This window comes from Fragaria vesca, linkage group LG6 (genome assembly GCF_000184155.1).
Source record: "Fragaria vesca subsp. vesca linkage group LG6, FraVesHawaii_1.0, whole genome shotgun sequence".
Taxonomy (NCBI): Eukaryota; Viridiplantae; Streptophyta; class Magnoliopsida; order Rosales; family Rosaceae; genus Fragaria; species Fragaria vesca.
In genome coordinates, this window is record NC_020496.1 from 38,010,332 (window position 1) to 38,022,523 (window position 12,192).

The window sequence follows — 12,192 nt, forward strand, 5'->3', positions numbered from 1 at the left end:
TCTGCAGTTGACCCGAGCATCACCGCTACCATCCAAAGTTCCATACGTTGCTTCCACACTCCATGGCTTCATACCAACAACACCAATTCCAATCAGCTGTTAAATTGGTTTCAGATCTAGGAGAAAACCTAGATAAGAAAACACCATAGATGTTTTCGCTAGGGAAGGGGGAAGCCTTCGCTTGGACCTTCACTTCAGTTATGCTTATGGTGAAGAGATGAGAGGCACCAGAGGTTGATCGGATTGGTGATGGCAGTTGATAGATTGCCGCGCATAGACATCAAGAGGCAAACAATGAAGATCTGCATAGTGATTGTGATTTGCACCATTGATTGAGCCCCGAGTCATGACGCCAATGTTTGGTAGAGAGGAAAAGGAGAGAGCCATTGTTGGCACCAGAAATGGTATGGGTCCACAATAAGATTGTTATGCAGGTTCATGTTAATAAAAATCTAGGAACAGCTAAGGTATGAAAACTAATGAGTTGGGTATACATGGTAAGAAAATACATTTTACCTCTTCATTAATTTGATAATGACACACTCCGTAACGGATGAGTTAACGTTATGTACTTTCTCTTATTTGCATATTGTTGACAATATAGTCGACAATATAGTCAATCGTTTTAACCGTTTAAAAGTTGAATTGGTCAATAAAAATCATCTATGTAAAAAATAAATGAACAAAATTCGTTTGCTTAACCGATTGCATCAATCAAATTGATAATTATGGTGAAATTGTGAAAGTTAGCAGTCCCATGATTATTAGCCATCGATTTGTTTGATACGTTCGGCGAAAAAACGATTTCTTTTTAATTGATTATTTGCTAATTGACTCTCCTCTATTGGCGGTATAATTAGCAAATAATTGCTATATTATAATTTGCATTCGTTCTTTTCAATTCCATTTTAGTAATTTTTCTGTCGCGTCATATTAACTATACATGTATCGAAGGTAGTAGAGGGTTCATGATACGATGCACATTTCAATCATAATCTATATCATATAACAACCAAGCTCCCTAAGTTGACATTATTTTCTATAAAATGCCACGAGAGGAAAGTTGTAAATTACACTTTGAAAAAAAAAAATTGAACCCTCTCCTCTTTTAACATTCTTGCCAAGTTTGGTAAAGATCAAGTAATATGGGTTCAATAGATGTAGCAGGATCGAACAAACAGCTGCATGCAGTTTGTGTCCCTTACCCAGACAAGGCCATGTTAAACCTATGAATAAGCCAAGCTTCTACACTCGAGGGGATTCCACATTACCTTTGTCAACACCGAGTTCAACCACCGGCGCTTAGTCCGGTCCAAAGGTTCCGACTTATCCGTTGAGGGCCTGGTGGATTTCCGGTTCGAGACCATACCGGATGGTTTGCCGCCTTCCGACAAAGATGCAACTCAAGATGTTCCGGCATTGTGTGACTCCACTAGGAAAACATGTCTAGCTAGGTCCATTCAAAGAGCTGCTCGTTAAGCTCAATTCGTCAGGCGAAGGGCCGCAAGTTACTTGTGTAGTAACAGATGGTGTCATGGGATTTGGGAGGGATGCTGATAAGGAATTAGGGTTTCCAGAGGTGCAGTTTTGGACTGCTTCAACTTGTTCCTAGAACCTTAACATAACCATCCTTGCTTCATGTGACAAAACCATTTTCATTGCCATGAGCCTCCACTTCTTCAGTGACACTGGCATTCTCGGTGTCAATTGTCTCCGTTGTTCCACAATAAAATTCCAACAAATTATTGTTCATCGACAGAGCTAATGTAGCTCGCGAGTTCTTTGGAGGGTTCGGACAAGAAGAGATGGAACATAACTTTTGGCAGCTCGAATAGTTTGCAAATGCTTATTATGTATACTATATAGTTCGGTCAGATTGATAGATTGGCATTTGACTAGTGACTACGACCTTAGTATAGTCAGCATTTGACAACAGCTACGCCATTTGTTCATGATGGTGATATGAATTATTGCTTACGGTGAGCAAACGCAAACAAGTTGGCCAACTCATCTCACAGCTCAACCATAACTCTACTGTCTTCCAAGCATAAATTTGTCTAGGAAACTCAAACACACTGCCAGGACCTGGCAAATTTAATGAATAAATGAATTAAGGAAACAACAAAGTGGGATTGAGGGCACAAAAAAATATACCAGGTATACGAAAAGATCCATTCAGAAAAGCAGAAGCAACATAGTTTTGATGATACATACATGATACAATACATGTGACTAAAGATTGATGATGATGATAAGGAATGATACCTCTATTAAACCAAATCCAAAAGTATGTCAATTTCAAGTCCTTTTGTTAACTTAGAAACCCTGATGACAAAAGGAGTAACTTACTAGCCAAGTCTCCTATTTGACCATGATGTCTGTGGCAGCAGTACTCCTTTGTGCTCTTCTACACCCAATGGAATATATACAGCCCACTCCCCACATGGTAAACCAAAAAGGGGCAATTGTATTCCAGATTGAGACATTCATGCTCTGTGACTTGATCGCCTGACATTCCCATATTTTGGCAGGTAATGAGCTGGAGGAACCAACAACAAGCGATATCTCAGAACTTATAAAGCAATGTCAGTCTACGATCTGCGTAGTAATTAGAACATCAAAACCACTGGGATCACATTATAAGTTTTTTTAACTTGCTAGCCAGAAGGTTTGCCCATGGCTTTTCTTGGGGACACAAGCACCGCTTCGTTACTTGCAGAAGCTTTCTTTGCAGCAATCTCTTCCAAACGTTTCCAAGTCAGTTCACGTTTCAAACTCATTTCCTTCTCTTGTGCTTCATCTTCCTGGAATTTGAGCAAGCATTCCTCAAAAAGCTCAGGGTCAATATCAGAGAATATCTTGCGAACATTTAATGTTAGGCTTTGAACTGCCTGGTTCCAGTGATTTCTTGCATTTCTCTCCAACGAGGGGAATATAATGGGCAGTAAAACATGGCGATTCTGTTTGATTAGGTTTGAAATGTGATCATTATTCCATAAGAAGAGAGCTCTTTCCGCCACCTGCAATTAAGGACCAACAGGGGTATATATATATGTGTCAGCGACATAGGGAGAGCATAAACTGTAAATCAGACCATATACGTGTGAGTGAGCGAGGGAATAAACTGTAAATCCACCGCACATAAATGCTATCTATTTATTGGAAAAGAACAAGACCTTTTTTTTTATAGCATTACAGTAGAGAATTAGATTGAGGAAACTTTGTATACATGTTTCCATACATTTTGCCTCAGGTTGTCCTAATAGTACTACGGATCGAACAATATTTGACTGGGCATAACCTAAAGTTTTAACCCAAATTAAGACGTGAAAATAACCAACTGTTTGCAGATCAACCATGCAGGATTGCATACAACAATTTAAACAAGCAATTTAAGATCTAAGGTTGCAAATTCGGAACACCTAAGGTGCACCTTTATCAGTTTACCATATAAATTAGAACATCATTATCTCCATTTTATTCTTTCCCCTAGATGGCAATAAAAATAATTACTAACATATATTTAAGATGCTGGAAGAAGAAGAATACAAATACATAAACAAAGATTCTATAAAGCTCAGTATTTCTCTGCCCACTACTAATTCATACAGCTTAAACCAGTGATATACTTTATTCCTATTAACAGCTCTAACGTTACAAAGACTAATACAGGACACACATACAAGAGATAAATTGCCAATTAGGAAACAAATGAAAGTGGTGACCCACCAACCTGAAAATGTGAACTGCTCAAGCAACGGCCAACTTGGCGAAATAACGGTACCATACAGCGTTGGAACTCTCCAGGCTGAGTAGCTTCTAAAACTTCTTCCAGCTCACCTAAGAACATGACCTCTTTGGAACTATTTGTAATAGGCCAATATTTTAGTAACCCACGGATTATTGTATCAGCAAGTTTGCAGTCTTTCTCCACAAATTGGGTAATGCAATAAGATAACTGCTGATGGTACAAGGATACACATTTAGGTTTGTGGAGTGGAATAAGCACTCGAACAAGAAAGAGTTTGTGCTCTTCTTTCAATGGCAGAGCAAATCCGTTGATTATACTTCCCAAAATTTCTAACAGCTCAGCAATCCCATTATGCTTTTCAGTTTCAAAAATAAAATGGTAGAAGATGTGGTTGATTGCTTTCCTGATGAATGGGCGGTGCACCATAAATTTCCCATAGATGCGGTGCAGAACAGTTTTCAAGTAGTCCCTCTCTCTGTGGTCGTCTGAATCAAAAAGACCTAATAACTTGAGAACAAATGAGTGATCAACATACCTCTTAGCTAACTTTGCATCTGTCTCAGGTGATGCCACAAACCTCAAGAACAATTCATACACAACTTGCAAGTGCGGCCATGCTGGGTCCATTGAGGGCTCATCCTCTTCTAAGTCAAAGGCCTCTAAAGCTCTGTTCTCATGGGGTGGAGAAGTGAATGTTCTAAATAAGTTTATGGACACCATCTTTACAAGTTCTTGAATGACACTTTCTGAGAACTTCCCATTAGCAGAAGCAATGTAATCCACAAGCTCTACCAATGTCTGTCGCTTGATGTCCTTTTCCTTGAGGTTTTTCGTTGGGTCAGTGAAGTCAAACACATAACAACATAAGTTCAACTTTTTTATGCACAAGTTCTGCTTCTCTGAATTCGGAACATCTTTGAAGCTAGGCAGTGCCTCAAACGAAGCCAATGAATTCCCATTAACCTTTGCATTCACATCCGAGTTAAGCTTGCTTCCATGATTTACTCCATAATTTGGAGTAGAATTGGGGCCTGAAACTGACGTAGTACCCGAGTGTGCATACTTATTACTCGTTGAGCCGCTTCTTGAACTGGTTGAAGCATTTGAAGAAGAGCTGGACGATCCTCCTTCACGATGATCACCTGACTTGGGCTTCCTTGGGAGTCTATTAAGTATCTGTTTGATCATAACTTACAATGGCAAAACAAGATCTCTTCTTCTTGCACTTCAAACCAAACACTGCATCACTGATAGACCAATCACGCAACTCCAATGAGCCGAGAAAACCCCAGAAACATTAACCCGAAAAATTGCCCCACTGAAGCAAGAATCAAAACTCTAAGCTGCTTATATCTTCCTGGATAAGAACACAGATCTTCCTCAGCTAAAATGAAATGTTCCAATCCAATTGGGGAATTCTGGAGCACAGATATCAAAAGCTGCATATTCCAATGAAATAAAACAATGCATAATCAGCAGCTTGCTCAGTTTCCGATCTCTGATCCATATCAATCAAACCCAAAAATCCAAACTTTACTCAAGCAATACTAAACTTTGACCTTCCACAACTAACAATCTAAGCCACCCTGGCCTATATTGACAAAAACCCAGATGCAGAAAATCATCAAACTTTGTATTCAAAAGCTAAAGACTTTGACTTGGTGCTGAGAACATCAAAAACTTGAAAACCCACACTGAATCTCTAACCCTTTTCCCAAAACTTAACAACCAATTCAGCTGGATCAGAAAGAAACAAGATCTGGGTATGATCTAAAAAAACTCATTTTGCTTTTTCAACTTTAAATCCAAATTTTTCACAGGGAAAAGCCCCAGTTTGAGCTTGAGACATGCAAAGAAGGAAATAAAGGAACAATCTTTGGAGAAATTAATGAATGTTGTTAGATGCTTACGGAGAAAGTTGAGCTGCTTGTGCTTCTGCTTCAGCTGCTTGTGCTTCTTGTTTGTTTAAGAGAGAGAAAGAGAAGGAGAAAATATAAAATTTTGAGTAAATAAAAAGAAAGAAAAAGAAAAGAAGGTGGGTGGGTGTTGAAGAACAGCAATCTTTGGCGGCCGTAAGGCTGTTGTTATTGGATGATTTATTTTTTATTTTTTATTTTTTCTTTTGTTGTCATTTTACCTACAGTCTCTTATCTTTTTTAACTTCAGGATATTTCATGTAAGAAACAAATGTTACATCTCTTGTATTCTCAACACTTAACAGTGTTGGACCGTAGAAGATAATCTTTTAGCACAGGTCGAATGTCGTTTTTTATTGTGTATTGTCATTTTAACAGTTTTAGGGTTCGAACTAATATTGAGAATCACACTTAAAACACATGTAATGATTAAAAAATACTGTTAAGTCATATGAATACAAGTCAATGCTAGATGAAAATGAAGTGGATTCACCTCAAGAGGTGCATTCCCCTTCATTTCAATTACAATGTACAACAAAACGTGATTCACCAAGTTTCCCAAAGTTTCCGAAATCAGAGTGTAAAACATTTAAGAAATTTGTATTAAGCTAAGAAAAATTAAAAAATAACCAAATTCACTGTGAATGCGAATGGTGTTGTGTGGAACTGTGGATTATTTGGGTTTTGACCACAAATAAGTGATGGCCCAAATTAGAAGCGTATAAAAGCGAACCTCAAACTTGGTTTCCCCGACCATGGATTTGACAGAGCCAAAGTCGCCGGGAAATGAGTGAGATGTTGCCTCCTGCATCAACCCCTCAGCCGGATATTCATACAACTCGATTTTTCTGGCACCACTACTTTGAGAACCTGTTAGTTCTTGACTGATTCATTCATCTATTGTCTTCTGAACTAGCAGATCTTAGATTCTAAATGTAAATAGTCGAAGGGAATATTTAGTAATTCTATTTGGATTGGGAATCGAATGTTTAGCAATCTCCTATTTGGATTGGGAATGTTTAGCCCTCTTCTATTTGGGTTTAGAATGCATTTTCGGTATTTGATTTCCTCTGTTGAACTAGGAATGGCGGCTATATAAGAAGAGCAGGACAGACAAAGAAAATGGTAGCCAAACCTGACATAGAGAGAGAGAGAGATGTGGAGCAGTAGTGTTATGGTTCTTGGAACCCGATCCCACCGAAAACTCTGGAGTAAATGCCGCGCTAGCAGCAGCAGCACCTCGGCAGAAACCATAGCCAGCACAGATGAACTCCTCACTGAGATCCTAGCGCGCATGCCGCTTCGATCCCTATTCCGCTTCAAATGCATCTCCACGCATTGGCACTCTTTTATGTCCGACCCCAATTTGTGTCACCTCCACACCCTCCTAAACCCAATAAACTCCCCCATCTACGGTATCTTTGCTGACGACTTTTCTTTCCTCCCTTTTCCTCTCAGTCATGATCGTTCTTCTCCTGCTAGTTCTTCTCGAAACCTATATGATGGCATCTGGATCATCCACTCCTGCAATGGCCTCTTGTTGTGTCGGGGAAATGATGGAACAAGAACCGGTACATCCCCATATTTTGTTGTCAATCCCACAACCAACAAGCTGTCGACACTTAGGGTTCCCCCAGAGGTAACCTATATCATTGGCTGCCATATGGTTTTTGATCCTTCCAAATCACCTTATTACAAGGTCTTGTGCTTTCACACCACTCCCAAATCAAAGGAGGTTTTTCAAATACAGATATATTCGTCCCAGACTCGAAGTTGGAGGCTTCTCAACTCCTCTTTCGGGAAGGAACTAAGTAGTTACCATGATGGAGTATACTGCAATGGCGCAATTCACTGGATAAACAAGGTTGCTGACATGACATACTATCACATAGATGAAGAGCGTTTTGGGTTTGTTGAGGGCCCTCCTCAGCTCTTGCAGAGGGATTGGGATGCCAATATGTGCAGATATTTTAAGGAGTCGTCCTGTGGCGGTCATTTGCATCTCATTGATATTTATAAACCCTGTCTTACCAAATTCCAAGTGTTTGAGATGCCGAGAGACTACTCTGGCTGGTTTGTCAAGTACGATGTTGAACTTGATCCCGAATGTTTCTGCGGCCGAATTCGAAACTTAGATTATACAACAATTGATATTCTCTTACTGGACGAAAATGAAGAAGAGGGGAGTTCATCTATGTTGCTGCATCTTCCTGGTGAAGTTTTGACTTGTAATCTTAAGAGCAAGTCCTTCAAATATTTTGACTTACCCCATCCGAGTGTATTAGTTGGGAAGTACGATTATCCATATAGGGAGACTTTGGCTTGTGTGTAATGGTTCCATCGCTGATTTTGTGTATTTATGCATTTGGTTTGCAAGATGAAGATTTGTTTGTTATTTACAGTATTCGGTGTAGAAAAACACTATTTAATCATTTAATGAATGATTATTTGCTTGTTTGATAATTGAGTTCTTCTCCCTATCTAGTCTAGATTTCTATGCCCTGTTGTTAATCTTAGTTACTCATTCATTTAGTTCCGCAAAAATATATCAAACGCCTTAGCTTGCAGGCTATTCATGCACCTATTACAATTTTGTTTTTGGTTTTGGAATATTGCCTAAAAACCTGTTCATGCTTCCAATATCCACTAGAGTTGATCGATCATTTGTCCTATGTCCTTTTGAAGAAGAGATCGACAAGCATTATATTATTATCTCCAGTCCTTGTGTTACTAATTTTCAAGTTTTGGAGATGGCTGCATTATCAAGTATGATGTTGGACAAGCATTTTACTTGCAGTATCATGTAAGTATTGAAAGTAGTAGTAACGGTACCAGTATGCCTTGATAGTATCTCAGTTCTTCCTATCCTCCCTTTACCAAGAATGCTTAACATATCTACTACTAGTAAAGCCTTCTAAAGTCCCAGGCGCATCATCTACAGAATGCCAAATTTGGATTCAGCCTGCACCAAAATTCCCCATACAACACAAGAACCAGGCAAGGCCTTGTTTATCATCACCGTATTCGACTGAACCTTAAGATTCAGTCATTGGAAGCTTAGGCAAGCTCATGAAAGGAGTAATAAGCAGAAGATGCATAGCTCAAGTAGTTCATATTCCTTTACCTTACAAACTTTAGGAACATACTTACTATAGACATGGTTTTAGGCATGGGGATCATATATCAGACAAAAACTACCCTAACTATTCTATAGTAGGACAATCCGCAACCAAACCATTCAAAGAACACGAAGTAATAGTATCTCATATACTGATATAGAAACTAAGTGAAAAACTAAAACAGCTCAGACATCAACTGTTTTAACCATGACCAGGGCACAGCAATCATGGTCCTAGAGGTTTCAAGTTATGATATTGCTGTTGCTCCTTTGTTTGCTTATCAACAAAACAAAACAAAAAATTTCATGGATCAATGCTGGGCCAGCTTTAGCTGTTCTTCACACTTGACCACTTGGACTTCAGCTGCCACTTTAGACATGATCATTCCCAGCCTCTATACACATCTTTCCTTCTGTAACTGAAAAGGTAAAAACCGTAGTTTAGACTAGGAAGAAACATAGTATGATTCCTAGAACATTTTTCTGATTAGCCTTCCAAAATGGGAAACCAACCACTGAACGTGCAAGGTTATAAACACTAGTACCACCAAACACATAGATAAGAAAAACAGAGAGAAGAAAATGTCAAAAGACTTGATCCACAAAAGGTTACCCAAGCAGTTCCCCCACCTCTTCATTCTGTCATGAGAACCTTGAGGGAAACTCGGTTAAAATAACAATATGACAAACAAAATGAAAAAAGATTGGAACACTATTTTGGTAAACAAAATGTACCAGAAGTGGACTCTCACATGAATAAAACATTGTAAAGTAACATCGATCAATGTTGTAACATCCAAAGACAGTTTAGGCGTAACAAGCATTACAAAAATTAAATATTTTGCAATTTCGTCTAGAACATGAATTACTTAACATAAGGAATACAATAACACTCGAATCACAAATACAAGTGAATATATTGAACTCGGAAATTCCGTGTGGGATATAAACACATTTTCTAACATTTACCAATCACTAAAGCCATATAATTCACAAACTTCTTCACCAATCAGAAACAAACAATCCAAATTCGTAATCTATACAACCAAAAGTTACATGCCTAGTTAGCGACTGGTACCGTTACTACAACTTTATATAATATAAATGCAAAGATGGATTCTGCCAACCATTACTATGGGCAGCTTTGAATACCAATTCAATTGCCTCCCTACAGTGTAGAGCAGTATGCTTAGTGAATCCACTAAAGTAGAGCAATACCTTCAATCTTGTTTAAGAAGTCGCTTTTTCGGTCCCCCCTGTTTTTTCGGTCCCCTGACTCCCCTCTGCATCTTGGTCTGCTGCTTCGGGCCTGGAGAAAAACGTACAAACACACAGTGAGAGTTTACAAACTTACAAAAAAATTATAAAATGAAAATTACTTAAAAATCTACCACCTTCTGTTTTCATGTCCATTAAAAAATTTCGAGACCCAAAGTATGCAGCATGGAACTTCCCAGGCATATCAGAAAACAGCACCATTGAAAGCCACTTTTCAGTGACAGGATACAGAGACCTGAAGGCCATAATCGAGCTGTCATCCATTAACAAACAGAGGTACATCTCCTCCTCAGTTTTCATGAAACTTGTAATGGGGATATATTTGGAAATGTTGACATCAATCTCAATGCTGGCCAATTTTGTCCAACGCCATTCTCCATCAACAAATCTGCTCAATGAGTAAACTTTGAACACCCCATTTTTTGAATAACCACATCCTAGGATACTATCATCGGATCCTGGACCCAAGTACATGGTGGATAGCTGCAGACCTGTTGGAGCCTCAACTGTCCAGGAGCGTTTCTCTGACTTGGGGTGGTTCTCTGACTTTAATGGACCAATCTTAAACGCAATCATCGCCCACTCTGTGTCCTTGTTCATTGAATCACCACTGCCCTTGGTCTGATTAATGTCCTCATTTTTCTTCTCAACTATTAACTCGGCCATCCATAAAAGCACACTATGCTTGGGTACATAAACTCCATGACCTCTGTATCTCACTACGGACTCAACTCCACAAGAATATCTCACCCACTGTTTTGTAGAAGCATCAAGAACATGAAAGTCTGAAGACATCACGCCGGGCTGCACTAGCTTGAACGAAGAGTCAGCAGCAGTTTCTCCAAAGCCATACACTGAAGCTTGATGATCCGGAATGGGGATCTCATACTCAATCTTGCGATTATTCGTGTTGTAGACAAAGACCGTATGTTCTAGAGTGTCCAAAAAGCAAATAAAACCGGAACACTGACCCGCAATTTCCACACTGTTTTTCCAAGGCAGGAAGGACAAGTCTTCAGTGTGCCAAGCAATATTCTCCTCATGCTTCTCAATGTACAGGATCTTAGGCCTGCTTGTGGGGTTCAAGGGCTGTATGAAAATCCTCTCCTCTTGCACTTGCAAGGAGAGATCGGCTTCTTGCACTGAAAGGATATCTGGTTTCTGCACAAATATCACCTTCTGTTCTGATGTAAGATCAGAAATTCTGAGTCGTGTCGACACAGGGGGGGCATCAAATCCTGCCATTATTAACACACAAAGACAGTTAGACCCTTGACTATGACTTCAACACACAGGCTATATATATAAGAGACCCTTCAACACCTTTAGAGACACCTTTAGCGAACAGTGTGAAAATCCATAAAATCTACAAAAGCTCTAAAAGTTTTATTCTACAAAAGCTCCCACTATTCTCTAGTTATGTGAAAATCCATAATGGACTATAGTGAGAACCACAAACAGTGTAAACATACTACGATCCATCATGTTTATAATGCATCCCGGCTAGGGTTCTTGCAATTGAATCGAAGCAAAGTTCAATAAAATCTTAAAACATAGACAAATGCATACCAGATTGCAGCAAAGGCAAATAGAAACAACTATCAACCATGCAGCATAGGCAAATGTAAGCATACCATCACTTAAGCGGGAAAAGATCACAAATAAGAGAATTATTCCATAAATTCTAGATTCTTGTTTCCATCAAAATAGGTTACCTTCAAAATTGGAGCTGCCTTCGGTGCGAAGAAGACGCAGATCCCTTCGTCCGGCGAGTCTTGGAAGGTGACATCAGCGAGGGGTGGGCGTCGGGTGGTGCACGACGAGCCGGCCATGTCAGAGGTGGCTGCCGTTGACGATTCTTGACGATCGGAGTCGATCGAGGATCTGCATTTTCGTATTCAGCATTTCTTGAAATTGAACAATTACATTTTATAATCAAACGAAACGATAAGGATTTTGACAAACCTGAAGACGATCCATCGCTGGCGTGAGGGTGTTGAATGGCACGAGATCGCCGTGGGGAAGACATGGATTGCGGGCGGTGTAAGAGCTTCGTTAGGGTTTCAGGGAGGAAGAAGAAGAGAGAGAGAGAGAGAGAGAGAGAGAGAGAGAGAGAGAGAGTAGAGAAG

The 12,192-nt window shown here is 39.5% G+C and overlaps 2 protein-coding genes across 2 annotated transcripts; one reads left to right on the plus strand and one right to left on the minus strand.

Annotated features, from left to right (window-relative positions):
- Positions 1-2,151: 2,151 nt before the first annotated feature.
- On the minus strand, positions 2,152-5,733 carry LOC101296130 (serine/threonine protein phosphatase 2A 59 kDa regulatory subunit B' eta isoform-like). The gene is made up of 3 exons (XM_004304656.1): positions 5,662-5,733; positions 3,734-5,190; positions 2,152-3,020 (listed from the first exon to the last, which is right to left on the minus strand). The coding sequence occupies exons 2-3, from the start codon at positions 4,937-4,939 to the stop codon at positions 2,658-2,660; spliced, it is 1,569 nt and encodes a 522-aa protein (XP_004304704.1). The 5' UTR covers positions 4,940-5,190; positions 5,662-5,733; the 3' UTR covers positions 2,152-2,657.
- A 1,108-nt stretch (positions 5,734-6,841) lies between these two features.
- LOC101313833 (F-box protein At5g07610-like) lies at positions 6,842-7,999 on the plus strand. Its single transcript, XM_004306357.1, has one exon. It carries the CDS (start codon positions 6,842-6,844, stop codon positions 7,997-7,999), a length of 1,158 nt encoding a protein of 385 aa, XP_004306405.1.
- The last annotated feature ends 4,193 nt before the right edge of the window (positions 8,000-12,192 follow it).